Raw genomic sequence first — 19,503 nt, forward strand, 5'->3', positions numbered from 1 at the left:
TATGTGCAAAAAAATTAGAAGGGTGATTTGGTCATATTACATTAAACAGGACCTAATGAAATATTCATAAAGAAGGAAAATGAGTGAGACTCTCTTTTTTGAGAACCCCACAACTCCAAAGTGATCCACACCACTCATGTATGTGTGGGACCCACTCATGTATGCCGGGGGCCCACATCATGAGTGGTGTGGATTATTTTGGGAGTTGTAGGGTCCCTAAAAAAAGGTCTCTATCATTGTTGAAAAGATGATTTATCAAACACTTAAAAAGACTATAATAAACTACAAATAAGTATGATTGAATAAAACACTTAAAAAGATAATTTATCAAAAAAGGACCCTTTTGAAAAATAACTACAAACAAATAATAAAGTTTACAAGTATTAATAATTAAAATTACAAATTTTTTCATAAATCTATAATAAATTTCTAAAACTACTGTCTAATGGTAAATTCTCCTTTTACTTGTGTGTTTCTATTCTTTCTCAAACAGACAGGGACACACAATTGAAGTCCTCAATTGGTGGGGACAAGAATAAAAGAAATTCATGACAATCAAACACGCAAGGTTTTTTTTTTTTTTTTTTTTTTTTCTTTTTTTTTTTTGGGGGGGGGGGGGGGGGGGGGTTTGAATAACAAACATACAAGGGTACAAAATAGAATGGCTTCATGAAAAAGTTAAGCTAAAAGTAAACTCTGATCAATCTATCAGGTGATTCAGATCCCCAAAAAAAAAAAAAAAGAAAAAGAAAAAAAAAAATCTATCAGGTGATTGATGTTTAATTAGATGTGGAAATATTATTAAGGAGGATAGGACAAGCAGACCTCATATTAGATCATATTAAATTGTCAAGGCTAGTGTGAACCAAATTATGCCAATCAATGAAGAACAGTCAATCAAGATTAACCATCCAATTTTTGGGGTTATTTAATTCATGATTGTGTGCTCTTGAATGCAACCACATAAAAGATTGGGATTGTGTCAATGAGGAGAGTGTGAAAGCATAAGATGTGGGAGAATCTAACTTCATAAATCACTTTAATGGGAGTTGACTAACAAAATTAAATCAAACTACAAATTGAGTGAAGTCAGATTTATGATTTTTTTTTTTTTTTTTGGTTATTCAAGTTGTATCGAAAGATTATATGTTCGATTAAATTAAATAAATTAATATATATTTTTTTTACCATTGATCATATGTCAACTGATGTCTCTCTCCTTATGTATCTTTCTATTTATGGTGATTCTTTCTTATTGTTATATATATAAATTTTTGTTTTATATGACCAAATAATCTTGAGATGTGCATTTTTTCATGTATATTTTTTGGGTGCAATGGTAGATGGTAGTATCATCGACAAATAGAGCCAACCAAATGCCACAGAATATATCACCATTATATCTAGTATCTATTCAAATTTCTTTTTTTTTTGAACTTTTCTTTAGCATGATTAATGTTGTTTGGTGTTCGTGCTTGTGCATTTGTAAGAGCATCATACATACACCAAAAATTCATTAAACAATGCGAATATGCTGTTATGAATATATGACTTCATCAAGATCTTGGTGAGATAAAGAAATTAGAGGAAATAAATGTATAAGAATGATAAATCACATGCACTTATATAAAGAGTTCAAGATTTACATAATTCACTTTAAAATTAGGGATACATCTACAATCATTGCGATTCCGTTACGATTAGAAGGGTTACATGACACATATAAAGATAATTGCTCCTCTTAACTACATATAGATATAAATTTGATCAAGTCACAAGTGCAAAATACTAAAAATATTCTTACTCCAAATTTTGGAACTACTTAGTGATGCTAGTTAGATCTATGGTTGAGTAATTAGTTTTCAAGACTTATCATGATCCACACTATCTAACATTATTGCATCCTCAAATGGATTGTGCTTATAGTTTGTTATCATGTAGAGGTGATGTAATTAAGAAGAGAGTAGTGTTGGGGCAGTAAAAACATAACATAAAGATTGCTTTAGTAAACGTGTTACAGAGCTCCTTCAATATGATTTTAGAATACAATCAAACTATTTTTATATTATTAATATCCCTCTTTAACTTAACTTTACCCCATTTACAGTAACCACTCTACCATTTCCTGTATACATGATTAGGGGTGGACATTCGTCGGACCAGGCCAGGCTAAATCGACACTACATAATAAAAGATTTTGTGTCTGTCCACACTTGGTTTGACCCTAACATCAGGCCGCTAGATTTGCCCAAACCCATCCCAAACAATAATTATAAATCTCAAGTCCATCCATCGAGCTATATGTTAATTTTTTTTTTTGTTTAAAACATTTTATAATTAAATTCAATCACACGTTATATTTTTTAAATAAATATGTTAACAACATTATAAATTGAAAGATTTTGTGTATAAATTCAATCAAATATCACCACAAATGCGAGTTTCAATAAAATTAATAAAGACAAAGTTTAGATCTCAAATATATATATATATATATATATATTAGTATATTATAATTAATTAATTAATTTAATAGCTAGTCGGGCTGGATTGAAAGTATAAATTTCAAGTCCAATCCATTAATATATCGGACCGAAAATATTGTTACAACCCAACCTTATAAATTAAAATAATATTTTCAAATCTTGAAAAAATAAGGCCCAACCAAACGGGCTAATAACCCGATGCCCACCCTATATTGAATATTCTATATATATATATATATATATATATATATATGTATCTCACACCCCTAAAAGCCACTTTATATTCTCATGACTAACTACATCCATGTATCCTATATAGATAATGAACCACCTAACATTAATATTCTAGAAAATTATGAATAGTAAAATACCTTAGACCCCAGTGGGGGTGACCTCCACCACCCCACTATTTTTTGATTGGTCAATAATTTTTTTTTATTTTTTTATTTTCCACTTGCTGTACCCTACGCGGAGGTGGGGGTGCTGGGGTCCCTAGCACTGTTGTTATGAATATAAGATTTCCTTTATTTTTCAATAAGGGCCTTTCTAGATGAGGCTACCCGTGGAATCCAAAAGTGCCTTTGTACTTTTCCCTTCTTATTAATCTTTTCGTTCACTTTTTCTAACATTTCTAATACCAACTAATTCATTCATACTTTTTCAACACCCCTCCTTAATTCACAATTTTCTCAAAACATGCCCAACATTATTTTCTAATTGTTGCGGTTAGTTTCCAAGCTTTTCTTTAAGCAATTCATCTTTAACCTAAAAATTATTAATATAAAAATTGTATTAGTAAGTGTGTCTATGCATGGACATGTAGATATGTAGGAGCCCTGCATATCTCTTTCAATATGAATTTAGAACACAATCAAAAAGAATATTTCTATATTATTAATCTTCCCCCTCAATTTAACTTTGTCTCATTTACAAAAATCATCGGGCCATGTCTTTTATATCAAACTATATTGAATATTCTAGATACGTGTATCTCACGTCTATCTTTTATATCAGACTATATAAAATATTCTAGATACATGTATTTCGCGTCTCTAAAAATCATTTTATATTTCTATGTACATTCTTAACATATCCACGTATCTTATATAGATGTTATATTCCCAACATTAAAATATTCTAAAAGATTATGTACCTTATTAATTGCATCCATGTATCTTATATAGATAATATACCCCCAACATTAATATTCTAAAAAATTTTGAATTACTTTTTTTCAACAATATATAACAAAGAAACAAAGTCCCAGTGAAATAATGGCAGCATGCTTCACCCCTGCCTTCCCCCTCTTATGTGGACCCCACACAATTGCCCATAAATAAAGACCTTATGCAAGGCTAGAGAGTTGTGTGATCTCAATATTAATTTTTCCCCGTGTTTGTTTCCCCCGAAAAATAACCTCATAGTGTCGACATGGGTTGCCAAGATGAGCTTCTAGTCAAGAAAATCTGTGAGATGTATGAGAAAATCTCAAGGCTTGAAAGCCTCAAACCATCCAAAGATGTCAACATGCTCTTCACCCAACTAGTCCTCATGTGTATGCCACCAAATCCTATTGATGTAACCAAGCTTTGCAAAAGAGTTCAAGAACTTAGGTCAAAGCTCATAAGACTATGTGGTGAAGCTGAGGGACTCTTAGAGAGCCATTTTTCAACCATCTTGGGATCATTTGACAACCCTCTTGACCATCTCAATATCTTCCCTTACTTTGCCAACTACATCAAACTAAGCCACCTTGAGTTCACTATCCTCTCCCAACACCACACCAAAGTCCCCAACCGTGTCGCCTTCGTGGGGTCCGGGCCCCTCCCCCTCACTTCAATAGTCCTAGCCACTAACCACCTCACCACCACCACTTTCCACAACTACGACATCGACCCTTCCGCCAATTCAATGGCCTCTCGCCTAGTTTCGTCCGATCCTGACTTGTCTAAACGAATGTTTTTCCACACGACCGATGTAATGGAAGTTACGTGCGAGTTGAAAGACTACGATGTCGTTTTCTTGGCCGCTTTGGTGGGTATGGACAAGAAGGAAAAAGTTCGAGTCATAGATCATTTGGCTAAGTACATGGCTCCCGGAGCGATTTTTATGCTGAGGAGTGCTCATGGTGCTAGGGCTTTTCTTTATCCGGTGGTTGATCGTTGTGATCTTCGAGGGTTTGAGGTTCTTTCTGTGTTTCACCCTACTGATGAGGTTATCAATTCTGTTGTGATTGCTAGGAAGTTTCCAATGCCTATGCACTCACTTGATCAAGGGCTTGGCAATCTTATACTGCCTTGCAAATGTGGTGATCATATCCAAGCCTTTAGTTCCCTCAACCAGCTCAACATGATTGAGGAATTGGCTATTGAGGAGCATCTCTCATGAAAAACCCCTCTCCCTCTCTAAGCTACAAATCTATGATGCACCATATGGAAATTGGATCCATTTATTGGTTTTGAACCTTTGTGCATGTCTAACTCTTTCATCTTCTAGCAATATATATGTATTTTCCCTGTTGTGTCTTTATTTGAAATTCCAAGAAATAAAAATAACCCTTCAACTTGTGTTCCAAATTACGTCTTCTAGTTAATCTTTAGCTATATATATATTCAAGAGTAAGACCAAGTTTGGGAAGACTAAAAAAGTGTACTTTTTGTTTTTTTGGACTAAAAAATTGAGGATGAAAATATGGATGTTTGGGTTAACTGTTTGACTTTTTATTGAAAAATGTGTAATAAAAAATTGTAAAAATTGATTTGTAGGGAAAAATTTGAATTGGGAGTTGTGCAGCCGTAATTGTTGACTTTTGATGAATAGTGTTAACTTTTTAACTTTTTGACTAACTTTTTGACTTTTTAGCTTTTTTGGAAATACCCAAACTTGGCCTAATTTTGTGTGCCCGAAATGTGTACCCTTTTTTTGGGTAAATAAAACGTGTACAATTAATTTTACTAGAAAGCAATTATATTAGCGTGTAATTCCTGCTTCACTATTGAAAGAGGAAAAATATAAAGAAGTTAAATAATAATGATGGGATCCACACACTAATGAGGCCGTTTATGGTACGGGTACATTTTTTGGGCATAGTAGAAGTACTGTAAAAATTTACTCATCCATGCTATTTTAGATTAATTTTCTTGAAGACTAAGCTCTTAGGTTATGTTTGGATCATAGATTTGAATAGGGATTTGGAAAAAAGAAAAAAGAAAAAGAAAAGAAGTGTGTGAAAGATGAGTTATATTTCATTCACATTTCACTTACATTTTCAATTTTTCTTTTCAAATCTCTACGTAAATCCATCAATCAAACACAACATTAGAGGTTCCTTTACATCATATGCTATTGCTACATTGTTTTCTAGCTTATTTTGGTAGTTTTCTTAGCTAATACTTATACAAGAGCTCACACAGGCCTAAGAAATTTGCTGCTCACAGAAGTGTAGCCTCTTGCACAGTTTTGTTTTGGCTTTGATGAGGCGAAAATGTCTACTTTTCACTTGTTTTGATCTAACAAATTAGCTGATATCATGCCTTTTCTCATCTTCTCTTTTTCAATCCTTCTATGTTTAATTTCGTATACACAATAAAGAAAAATCTTATCTAGTGGAGTTGAAAAAAAGAAAGATATGATGAGATGAATTACAAATCAAACCAAGAAAAAGACTTTGCTTTTCGTTTTAAAAAAGAATTTTCGGGTAGAATTCTACAAAGAATTATTGTGAGTCATGAGTATGGTAAATAGTCATCATCTAGCACTCGGTCTGTGGTTCTGTTAGTTTTTGTCATATATTGAATTGTTAGCATGAGACAATATTTCTAGCACGCGGTTTGTGGTTCTGTTAGTTTTTGTCATATATTGAGTTGTTAGCACGAGACAATATTTCTAGATACATTCATTTGGCTTTAATCAGTAACCAACTTCTCTCTCTCTCTCTCTCTCTCTCTCTCTCTCTCTAAAACAGTCAAATGAATTTGTTAGAGCCAATTCATCCTCCTGATGAATCTGGAAGCTATGTACAACTGTAACGTAAAATCACTAAAACTAAATTATTATGGTTGTTGCTGTCAAACGTTCTTCCCAAGTTGCGTTCTTTTCGCTAGTAAGATCGAAGGGAATTGAAAATTTCAACAATAATTCACTGCAAGGATACAATTAGGGCAGGCCTTAAATTTGGATTCACAAATTTTGATTCTTTCCCCTGTCTAAAAACTCAAGATTCAATCTCTTAATGAATGAAGAATATTTCTCATTTTTTTTTATCTGCAAATGTTAGTTTTTTATCGGCCTATGAGAGAGAATCTCCTCAATCCCCCTAAGAAAAATTGAACCCATAACCTCCTTGAGACTAAGCCCTAAGGAAAGTATGGTGGCCAACTGGGTTAGGCCTAATTGGTTAATGAAGAATATTTCTCATAAGCTTCAATAAATGTTTAGATGCTATTAATTGAACAAATTATATGGCAAAGTTATGGTTCATTCTACAGAATGATAAACAGTTTGTTGCATTATTACATAGAGAGAAAAGTCGACTAGGTATTTGTACAGTTACTGAGTGATCCCTAAGTCATTAGGTTGGGTATATGTTGTACTGAAATGTTGCAAGTGTAGTAAAGATACGCATCATGAGATTTTGCTTTGTCAATGGTGGAATCATAAATTGGAATCCCCTTTGCTTCTGGCTTATAACAAACGTTTACATTTTGAAACAAAATTCTTTTAAACGTTATTAGTGAGTTTGTGCATACAGATATATGGTTATGAGAGCCGTATAAAACTCCTCTGATATGATCTTTTATACAATCTCACTCAATCATGTCTATATTTTTAAGATTGATATTATTAGTATCCCATCAATTATTTAGAGTCTCTATTTCTTTAAATCTTCACTTATAAATTTTAAAATCCTTAATTTTTTTTTTAAATATCAAAATTATCTTTGTGAAAACATTTCAGTCATTCAATTGAATGCAAACCCCCACATCTCAAAAAGTCTCTCTCCCAAAAACCCTAACAAAACTCACGAAGTTGAATTACTATTTCATCTCCACATACTTGTTCATAACTTAAGAAAATAAATGTAAGATTTTTTGTTATTGATTCAAAATTTTCCTTTTGTGGGTTCTATGATCTCCACAAGTTTTAGTCATCTGTTCCCAAACAAATGAACTATGTTCGGCCTATATTCCCGAATTTTGGTTATATGTTCGGGAGTTCAATTTCAAAAAAATGACGAACAATTTTTATTATTTTTGTCATTTTTTTCAAGAAACTTACTCTTACAAGGCCAATCTTCTCTGACCTAAGAACACTATTAAAGTTATGAACCTTCCTTGAGTTTTTATTGTTGTACTCCTCTTGTCTCATAGAGTTGTAGTTGCCGAAAAAACTTGCACTCATTGTTATTGCTAGAGTAGTGTAAGTAATCAAATGATTGCCACTGTTACCGCATAAATATTGTCGCCAAACAATTTTTAAGGTTTTAAGGATGGGTATGTTTTGAATGTGAGATTTGGGAAAGATGGATGAGTGGTGATGAAGTTGGATACTCTTATAAATCCTAACTCATGATGTAGTAGATGTGTGAGTTTAATTATAAAATGAGGTGTCCCAAAATTATTGATTTCCCTTTTAGTAATTTCATTTGAGGTTATTATTGTAATAAAAAAAAGAGCTAAAAAATGAGAGGTCTAAAATAATTAATGGGCACTAATAGCAACACTCATTTTTAATTTTAATTTTTTAATTTACATAAATCACTCTACTATGTTCTTTATAGGGAGAAGATTCTCTTCAGTTAGATTTCGCAACTGAAAGGTGTTGTTGGGTCTTCGTGGGCCCATCATGGAGCCCACATTAATGATCTGAATCGCTGAATATGTAGGGTTTGTCAAATAATTCATTCCCATAAAAAATCACGTTGATCGGATATACATAGCAACTTGATCATAATACATTTGTATCTGAAATTTATTTTAAAAATTATACTTACCGTTAACACAAATGTGATCTGATCAAGTGGGTATCGATATTCGATCAATATGATATTTTATAGGCATAAAGTACACGACAATCCCTACATATTGAACGGTTCAGATTATTGATGTAAATTTCGTAATGAATCCACGGAAGTTCAATAACACTCTTCAGTCTGATTTAGACTAGAGAGAATTTCTTTATGTACACTATCTTAGAAGAGAAAATGCTAGGAATCCTAAATATTTTACCAAGTGTCTCACATGAGTGTAGGACCCACACTATGTGAGTTGCATGTAAATCTTACACCCATGTGAGATATTTAGTAAAAATATTAATAAAATATTTAAGACCCCTATCATTACTTATCTTGGAAGTTCTCTAGTTACATGAATCACATCCCTAGATAACCTTTTCATATTCTTATGCAACCCATTAAATACATTTATGTATCTTCCTATAATTGAATGTATAATCCAACATAAATATAAGGGTAATGCTATAGCATTACCATAATCTAGAAAATTGTGGATTAATTTTTTCAACACTTATCCTTAAATTCACAACTCTCTTTTTACCTCATCGTCCATTTCTATATGAATAATGCTATATGTACCAATTAATATACTAATTAGTGTATTAATTGACAATGTAGCATAATTTAAGAAATTTTTGATATTTGTAATGTGATTAATGAGTGAGGTCAATAATAATATCATAACTAGTGTTGGTATATCAGTTAGTACACTAATTAGAGATTATTTCATTTTTACCCCTATACTTTGTCATGTTTTTCAAAGACACCCCCAGACTACTGTTAGTTTCATGCGTACCCCTATACTATGTGAATTCCTTTCAATTTTACTCCTGCCGTCTATTTCTGTCAAGGAAGTGGATGGAATGGGTGATGTGGCCCCTTATACTTTCACATGGAGGGAGAATTAAGGTTTTCCCCCCCAAAATCTAACCTACCCTTGTATTCCTTTCAACCTATAAAAATAGAGACGACTGTAAATAAAAGAAAAAAACAGAGCATCAATGCAATCAATTGGAGCGAAAAAATAAGGAACAATCGAAGCTCAAGAAATTAAGGTAGATGGAACGCAAATGGTGTAGACGAGATGTTTTGCAATGTTTGTGGAAGAAGAAGGCTGATACACACAGCATGGACCGACACAAATCCTGGAAGGAGATTTCTTAGTTGCCTTAACAGTGGTTGTAATCACTTTACCTGGATAGGCCCACCCATGTGCGATCGGGCAGTGCAGATCATTCCTGGGCTGTTGAAGAAGTTGAATAAAATGGAAGCATAATAGAAGAGAAGGACTCGAAGAGAGAGGAAACTATGGATTTGCTTGGTTTTGTCATGGTTGGTTGTAGGAATATGGTTTGTAATGTAAAGTTTGAAGTTGTATGGTAGTGTAAGAATAAATGGAGTTTGTATCTTGTTTATGAATCATATGCAATGGATGAAGTGTTGTTAATAGAAAATATGTTTTTGAGATGAAAATTGTGTGCTTGGTGACTTATTAATTTGTCTCCATTATTTTGTGTTTGGTGACTCTGACATAGACAAAGGAAACATATAGAAGTAGGTACACAATCTGTGACCATAATTGTCACTCTAAATTCAATGAACAATGAACATTACCAATGAACAATGAATATCAACAATTGGGAACATAACTAATGAACATCATGACTTGGAAACAGCAGCAAATCAACAGTAAATTATTATTCAAACGTTGATCAGTTACACACTTGCCATTCATGTTGTTCAAAACATATACTAAGAAAGGGGCAGCTAATACAAAAACCAGGCTTCAAATGTACAAAAAGCCCCCACCACTATGAAGGTTATGGAATATGAACAAAAGTAGCAAAAACATTTACATCCATTACATTGTATTTCATGAACAAAAGTGGCAAAAACCTTCTCCAACATTATAATAATAATGAAATAAAATAAAAACAGTAGTTCTTTACATCCATTACTTTGTGTCAGTTGCATTCTTGGTTTGACCCACAACAGATTTGACAGCACTAGCATTGTACACCACTGTTCTTCTCCCTCTCATTTGAGCTTGCACAGAAATGTTAGTATTGGAAGTTACTGCAGACCCTTGCACATCCTGACTTGCATGCAATGGAGTTGAGTCACTTGTTCTCATAACCTTTCTCCTTGTTACCTGCAATAGCCATCACCATTATTAGGACATATGCAAGGAAGACATCTGTAAATTAACAAATAGGGCCTTTGCAAAACTTACAACCAGTTCTTCTTCCTAACTTGAGTTGCTTCTGTAACTTGACTCCCAACCAGGCTTCCTTTTACCTGACTTTGAGTTTGGCTCCCTTCAGTCTAGGCCTGACATTGGCTTCCTTCATGCTGGCACTATAAAAACTAAAAAACAAAAGTTAGCAACGTGTAAGTTAACAAAATCCATAATATATATATATATATATATGAATTACTTGACTGGAACTCACAGGGTCTTTCAGGTAAGTGAATTGGCCTTTGACTTTGCATGTCCTTTTGTTGTGTCCCAACTTGCCACAATTCTTGCATGTCATTTGAGTTCCCCTTCTTCCCAGCTTACTTGAATCAATTGCATCAATTGGGACATCTGTGTCCTTCCTCTTTTTCAATCTTGGCCTCCCAACTCTCTGCTTCACATCAGGTAGTAGCATTTTACCATATTGACTTGTTAGCCACATTTGTCTACTATTGATTGGAGTCAACATGTTCTCATAAATCCTCAGGTAGGTTTCAACTTTATAGTAATGATGCACATACTTTTCTGGTTCTTCACTCATATAGTTTGCAGCAGCCATAACATGGACACAAGGAAGGCCTGACATATCCCATTTCCTACATCCACAAGTCTATTTTTTCAAGTCCACCTTATATTGCTCACCATATGGGCCAACAATTTCATATTAGGAACCCCCATTCCATCTAGGAATCCATCCAGCTGCACTCACCTTGACCTTTTCCAAAATCTTCTGAATCTTAGGACATATATCACTTCTGTTGTACTTTTTCATTGCTTCATTTCTTTTTTGAATTGTTTCCATCAACAGAACTCTTATCTTCCCTAACATGGACAGCATAGGTTGATCCCTAGCCTGCAATATGCTTGCGTTGAAACACTCACAAAGATTATTCAACAAAATGTCACACTTGGGGAAACTGTGGAAGTGACTCCCACTTCAATGGATTGGTGCTCTTCTAGCCAACCAATTGTATGCTTCTTCATTAACCTCCTTCATTTCTTCCATAACTTTAGTGACTACACCAACAATGGTTGCCCTGGTTTCCTTCCATAACAAATCCTTCAATACCCTACCCTTAAATTGACCCTTGAAATTGTTATACAAATGCCTTACACAGAACCTATGTGAGGCATTTGGAAAAAGCTCAGCCACTGCATCAATAAGGCCCTTTTGTTTGTCACTCATGAAAGTATAACAATGAGAATTCACAATATTCAAGTCTTGCCCCCAACAAATTCAGAAACCATAACCATGTTTTCTTCTTCTCCTTCTTAACAATGGCATAAGCAAATGGGAATACACAATTATTTGCATCTATCCCCACTGCACTCAACAACACTCCACCATGTGGCCCCTTCAAATGACAACCATCCACTCCAATGACTGGCCTACAAGCATTTTGGAAACTCTTCTTTAATGAATTCCAACACAAATACAATCTCTTAAACTTGGACATTTGCTCATCCTCTCCATGAATTTTTGGAACTTCTTTCACCTTCATGAAAATTGTTGTTCCTGAATTACCACTTCTAATCTCTTCTACATAACCCCAAAGCATTGCAAATTGTTCAGATGCAGTACCCTCAATCATTGTGAGAGCCTCAATTTTTGCCCTTCTCACTTTCTGCAGGTCAACTTTGACATTATGCTCTGTTGTAATGGTGTCTGCCAATGACTTAATTGGCCAGGTAGAGTTTAACCTAATCATTTTCCAATACCTATTGACAATCCATCTACTACTCACATGTGGCACATCAAATGTTCTATTATATGTGGGTTCATTTACAAAAGTTTTGATCCTAAACACCCCTTCACCCTTCATAAAAGAAGCATAGCAAACCCAAGGACAACCAGGTTTGCACTCTACCCCTAACCCTCTGTTTGTCACTCTTAGTAAATGTGATTTGTCTTCTCCACTTAATAGCACACTCCTTCACAGCATCTCTAAACAACACATTTGTTTTGAACTCCATGCCAAGTTGGAATATAGGATTATACATGTCACTCTCACTGAAAACATGGTACTTAATCCTAGTGCAATGACTATCTTTATCAGAGGAGCTATGAAGGCTTCTTAGTTCATCAGATGAGTTATCCATGCTTTAGAGGTCATTATTGTCAGCCACATCACCCATAGCATCCTTACTGCTTCCTAAACCACCAAATTCCACATCTTTGTGAACATGTTTATCATATAAAGCATCATCATCACCTTGCTCATAGTCACTGTCATTATAGTTTCAAACTCATCAAAGGATGAGTCTGACTGGTCAGGATCATAGGCATCACTATCTTCATCTACCTCCAATTCAACATCAGGCATTAACCCCTTACCCTTACTTGTTTCTACACTTGAGCCTACTTGACTACTTGACTACTTTGTCTACTTACATAATCATCCAAATTGTGTCCTATATAAACATCTATTACTTTGTTTTCATCCACATATGTGTCCAACATCAATACATCAGCATCAGATTTTAATAACTCCATCCCACCATAACCACTAACCTTACTGTAATAGTTATTACTTGGCCTATGTCTTAATTCCTTAGCCATGCAACACAACTCTGCAATGAAAATTTGATCTGAATGACAAAAGTCAAAATGACTTACCATACCACCACTGTAAACCCTCTGTGGAATATACCTCACCACACCTCCATGATGCATTTTGATTGTAAAATACCCAGATCCATCTTTTGCATTTTGTATTGGAAATGTGTTATTAACACTACTATTCAATGAAACTCACAATGATAAAATCCTATTGCATTATAGTAGAGATAAATAATAAACAAGTAGTCATCTATGTAAAATACAAATAACTAAAAAAACAAAGATTTCATATGTGTTCATCAATTTCAAACAAACATAAAAAAAGATTTTTTTAAAGTAAAACTGTTCAAACCGAAACAAACATAAACAAATTTCATTAACAAATCCATGTCACATACAAATAAACAAAGATTTTACCATTCTAAAATAATATTAACATCAAACACATGCGATTTTCAACAACAACAAAAAATAACTTAAAAAAACATTAAAAAAACAAAAAAGCATACATACCATATACAGATGTTTGTCTTCCTTCACCGTTATTCTTCTCTCTTAGCATTCAACCCATCGATCAACCTTTGATTTGAACGAGATTTCATAGTCGTTGTTCACTCTCAGCTTTGATTTTGGAATTTTGCGAGAAAATTAAAAGCCCTAATTGTGATTTGGAGAGTTTTAAGCAACCCTAATGTATGTAACTTGATTATGCTCAAACAAGTCGTTTAATTTTCCCTTCATGTGAAAGTATAGGGGGCCACATCACCCATTCCGTCCACTTCCTTGACGAAAATAGACGGCAGGGGTAAAATTAAAAAAAATTCAAATAATATAGGAGTACGCGTAAAAATAGCAATAGTCTAGGGTGTCTTTGAAAAACGTGACAAAGTATAAGAGTAAAAATAATACCACCGTTTCCATATCTCGTAAATTTCTTCAATGGTCTGCTACCCTTTTTCATTAGGTAGGTAGTCAGTCCCCATTCTTTGTTTTCAACTTTTTGGTATCCTTCGACAAACCTGTTTTCATTTTTCAAGTGGTTGCTGCTTCCGTCATCTTAATCATTTATGTTGTTATTGCTATCATATTTTGGCGATAACCAATATTTATGTTGCTCCTTCCATCTTTTGGAAATAATCCAACTTTTTCATATTGTTGTGTCATGTTTTGGACATGACCAAGCATATTTTTCATTTGTTTTGTTCCATGGCGAACACGCTTCACATTTTTTATTCGTTTTAGTTTTCAGTGAAGCAATTGCTTACCTTCGTATTTGCTTCTTACCTTCTCATCTTTACTTCTTTGAACCTTGGTTAACACTGGCTAGCCACCAAGTTTCGTAATCATAAAATTTTTTGGGTGGCTTGAAAAAATTCAAAGGGCCAAGGAAAGTAACAAAACACACTTTTGATTCTTATGCTTTCGTTTGACATAAGTTAAAACGAGACTTTTTAACTAAAATAGTCAACAAAATATATTTTTTAACTCAATAAGATAAAGTGTTATATCTAAATTATAATCATTTTATTTTCTCTCTCACAAAAATCAAAAAAGCCTATTCCAAAAGAGACTTTTTAGCTCCAGATTAAAATTGTCAAAAATAAATCAAAAAACTAAAAAGTCAATCCATATCCCAAACGAATCCTATATCAAATTTGCTAGGGATAGCAAAAACATTCGTTTGGAATGTGGGTTAACTTTTTGGTTATTTTGACCAGAGACTAAAAAGTTTCGTTTGATATGAACTTTTTGACTTTTTTTGATTTTTGTGAGAGAAAAAATGAAATGACTATAAGTTGAATGTGACATTTTGTTTTATTTAACTAAAATAGTCTACTTTATCTTATATAACTATTTTAACCCAAATAAACATCCCAAACGGGACTAAAATTTAAAACTATCCTTCTAATGGGTGTTTTTACATATCAAATCAGATCTCCTTCCATGTAACATTTCTACGTATGGAATCAGATCAACACAATTTTACTTAAATATATTAATATTTTTCTAATTTTCTTTAGTTTACATGAATCATCCCTGCCATGTCTTTTTTTATAGACCACATAAAAGTTCTAGTTATATGAATCACACGACCTAAATAATTATTTCATATTCATATGTAACATTTAAATATGTACCCCCAACATAAATATAATCTAGAAAATTGATGTTATAATTTGCATGTTTTGTTATGTCACATGGAATATTAGTACATATTGTAATAGGACTTTGATCCCATTCTACGTATATAATGAAGTTTTTTTATTACATATCTAATGACTATAAAATGAGAATGCAAATTTATAATTATTTTAAATTAAAAAAAATCATTACTACAATATATAAATCCACCAAATCCACGTACCTAGCCCCAATTTCAAAATTCCGACGACTTCTAATTCTCTTTATTTAAGACCCAAAAAACATATATTATTTAAAGGAAATTTCAGTTCAACGTAAATATTGGACAATAAGTTCAATAGAAATATTGAAAAATAATTACAAATTGATGGTAGACTCTATCAATATTAATAATTAAAATTATAAATATTTTTGTATATATGTTATAATGTTCCCAGCTTCCCACAGACAAATAATTTCGCCTACTATTTTTTGTGAACAACCAAAAAAAATTTTGTCGCCTAAAGATCCCAAAATAAAAGAAATTTCATTTTCAAATACTTCAAACATAGTTATTGAAAACACATTTCTTATCAAAAGCTTATTTAATGGTTTTTGTCCATACGTTTTTAATGGTTTCAAATAGGCTGGAAATTCTCTGTTCAAAACAAAAAATAAATAAATAAATAAGCTGGAATTTTTATTTATTTTTCTTAGTTTACAAATTATAAATTGGGAAAATCTCTTCTTTTTTTAAAAAAAGCTAAATAGTATAAAAAGTCAAATAAGTTTTTTTTTTTTTTTTTTTGGATGCATCGGGAATAATAATAAAAACAAAAAAGTCAAATAAGTTATGAACTAAAATTCCAACCAAAAAATCTCACTTTTTTAAAAGCTAATTAGGCTAAAAACAAGTCAAATAAGTTATAAACTAAAATTCCAACCAAATGTCATTGAGCTTTATTTTTTTTAAAACAAATAAACTGTATTGAGTTGTCTAACAAATATTACCTCTCAAACTATATGTTTAGTTAAATTAAATTAAGTATAAATTACATATACGTCTCCTGAAATTTGTTTAAATTACAAATTGCTCTTTATAGTTTAAAAAATTACAAATACTTTCTTGTTAGTATTTTTTATTTAAAAAAATTAATTAAAAAGATTAAATTCATAATTGCTCTCCTATACAATAATAAAATTACCTAAATTATTAATTAAAACATATTTCTAACATCATTAAAAACTGTTAATAGACTTAATTTATTAATAAAAGAAACGATTTGTTATGAAATTAAAAACATCAAGAAGTGGAATATAATTTCTAAAATCACAGGAAATGATTCGTATTTTAATCAAATCTCAAAAAATGTATTTATAATTTAGCCTTAAATTAAACTCCAATAGTAAAAGTCGATGAGAAAATCTAAAATTTTATTTACAAGAATGGAAACAATAAAAAAAAAAAAAGAAAGGGCAAATACCAGGGCAGTATGTCCAAAAAAAAAAAGTGAACATTATTAAATTTTACTTGAATTTGTAATAACTATTAAAAATTACACCACTGAATGGTAATTTCCCAAAAATAAAAGCACAAAAGTTCATAAAAACCTCCTAATGAGATTTTGCTTTAGGCCTTGTGATGTTGCCGTATCTGAATCCTCTCCACCACTTTCCTCATGCAAAGTCATCTAGTAGTTGATCCCAAGGCCATAACTAGTGACAATGACTAGTTAAATTGTAGACTAACTGCTAAATTGTGATCTTTAGATCAACTACCGGATAATGACTAAAATGTAAAAAATGCTAGGGAGGATCCTTTTCAGCTACTGCTGCCCATGCAAAGTGGGAGAGATAAAGAGGCGTTCATAAACCTAGGGGAGGGTTTCATCTCTTATCTATGGTGTGGTTTGAAGAGGAGAGTATGGGAATTTTGGGTAAAATATATGTTCTAATCAGTGTAAGGAAATTATGAATGAACTGCTATTGCGGAACCTATAAAGAGCCCAGTTTAGACAATTCACAAGTTCATTTTATAATCCGATCATGATGCTCTCTCATCAACAGACATACAGCATATCGGCAATCTATTTACAGTGTCATTTTGCTATTCCACTTGTCAATTGTTCTTTGTTTTAACAAGAATCAACAAGGCTTTTGACACCGTTGTTCTTACTATTCTTCTTTTGATAATCAACGAAGTCCGAGGAAAGTTATCATTGTTATTTGTTATGTCCGTCAGATCATTTTCCTACAAGCTACCTTGCATCTTCAAGTTCCAGAGTCTTAAAAGAACATTCTCTACTTGTATTTTGAAATTGTGATATGGACCAACTCAAAGATTTAGACTGTCAACTAGAAAAATAGCTCATTGACTTGTATAATATGCATGTATAGGACAAGAAATTCTTAAGTCAAGCCCACATCTTTACCTGGAGAAACCATTGAGACTAGTCTCATCGTACAGTCTAGCCACTTACCTGTGTCATGGCAGCCATCAAGTAAAGATGATTGCAACTATACAATAGCGGTTATAGATATTCTTGTTCTTCTAAAAAAATTAGGAAGAAAAACACAGAATGGACACCACCGCCATCATCAATATCCAAGAGTACTGAATACACCAGAAAAGAGAAATCCTCACAAAAGAAAAATTATAATATTGTTAATGAAAAACTGTATTAACCAAATAAAGGAAACCACTAAACTAGGTTTGAATCCTTGCTAAACATGAAAAAATAATAAAGGGGAACTAAAAAACAATCAGCAATTTTGAGTTGAGCCAAAAATTAAATACTAGAAAGTCTTAGAAACATCCCAAAAACAAACTAAACTAGAAATGAAAATTCCTAAATAAAGATAATGCCTAAAGAGAAGTTTTCATAAATGAAAAGAACAAAGAAATGACTCTCTAGACCGTTTTTAATCAAATTACCAAATTTGAAACAATTCCAAGCTCGTCCATCAAAATTACATTTTACCCTTCAATTCTTCTTGGGTTTCTATAAATATTCTACATCAATTTTCCATACTCTTGAATGCTGAACTGTTTTTTTACATGATTATTGAGTAATTTCATTTGAGTCTTTTTAACAGAATCAGTATTGTACCAGTATTCCCCAAAATAGTCACTGGGCACCAAGAGAGTGTCCAAAGGGAACAATCATCATTGCTCAATTCTTATGTCCGCAGTTCAAAATGTTTACCAGACCAGCAATACAAAGAGAACATTTTATATACATCCATGGGCATAAATAACAAATCTTTAGTGATCATACAATACTTGCTCATGCCTAAAAACTTAATTGCTTGTGTTTCTTCTGCATACTCTAAAGATTTCTCAGCCCATGATAACTGACCTTCTATTGCAGCACAAGATCTTGTTTTTCAAGTATAGATCCCATCATCCAGTGTTGGAGCATGCTAAACCCAGGTGTATATGATTTCCTGCATCACAGCCAAGCGTAGTTTAATCTCACTACATTTTAATTTATATCAACAAAAAGAAAAATTTACTGATGCATGCACCTTGAAGGAAAATTACAAGCGATTCACACAATAGTACATCTAGAAGACAAGGCTCTATGGAAGTTGCAAACACTTTCCAGTGGAAGAATAATATTTGCCACAACTACTAACCAACACTTGTATACTTCCATAAATTGTATACTTTTTATGATGGCATATCACTAATAACAATTGAAAAGCTCAACCCACACTTCTTAAAACCCAAGTATTAAGGAGAGAAAACTGAAGTCTTACAACCAGCACAGATAAGGCAACTCCAAGCGATGTGGGACACATTCCAACATACCCTCCTGGACCACAATATATAGTAGCCGAACAGTAGCCAGACAAACGGCACACCAATCAAAGGCCCAATCAAGCCTTGATACCAAATTGAAAAGCCTAACCCACATTTCTTAAAACCCAAGTATCAAGGAGAGGAAAACTGAAACCTTAAAAAGTACAGATGGGACAACTCCAAGCGATGTGGGACACATTCCAACAATAACATGTTGAAAAGTGCCACCTCAATGAAATTCATGAAACAAAGACAAGTAAAAATTATAGTTAACATTGA

The 19,503-nt window shown here is 32.8% G+C and overlaps 3 protein-coding genes across 4 annotated transcripts in view; 1 reads left to right on the top strand and 2 right to left on the bottom strand.

Moving 5' to 3' along the window:
• The first annotated feature begins 3,515 nt into the window (after positions 1-3,515).
• Positions 3,516-5,062, top strand: LOC114297104 (nicotianamine synthase). Its single transcript, XM_028241468.2, has one exon. It carries the CDS (start codon positions 3,918-3,920, stop codon positions 4,872-4,874), a length of 957 nt encoding a protein of 318 aa, XP_028097269.2. The 5' UTR covers positions 3,516-3,917; the 3' UTR covers positions 4,875-5,062.
• Positions 5,063-10,453: 5,391 nt separating this feature from the next.
• LOC145791284 (uncharacterized) lies at positions 10,454-12,838 on the bottom strand. The gene is made up of 6 exons (XM_082871627.1): positions 12,614-12,838; positions 11,984-12,555; positions 11,727-11,859; positions 11,448-11,591; positions 10,953-11,348; positions 10,454-10,651 (listed from the first exon to the last, which is right to left on the bottom strand). The coding sequence occupies exons 1-6, from the start codon at positions 12,836-12,838 to the stop codon at positions 10,454-10,456; spliced, it is 1,668 nt and encodes a 555-aa protein (XP_082727753.1).
• A 5,728-nt stretch (positions 12,839-18,566) lies between these two features.
• Positions 18,567-19,503, bottom strand: part of LOC114297414 (homeobox protein knotted-1-like 1) — a 36,394-nt gene continuing 35,457 nt past the window's right edge. For both annotated transcript variants that reach the window (XM_082868434.1, XM_082868435.1), the window contains exon 7: positions 18,567-18,866. The gene's annotated coding sequence lies outside the window, so the exon portion shown is untranslated. The remainder of the gene's footprint in view (positions 18,867-19,503) is intronic.

The sequence above is a fragment of the Camellia sinensis genome, chromosome 5 (genome assembly GCF_055761805.1).
Source record: "Camellia sinensis isolate YWXY chromosome 5, ASM5576180v1, whole genome shotgun sequence".
Taxonomy (NCBI): domain Eukaryota; kingdom Viridiplantae; phylum Streptophyta; class Magnoliopsida; order Ericales; family Theaceae; genus Camellia; species Camellia sinensis.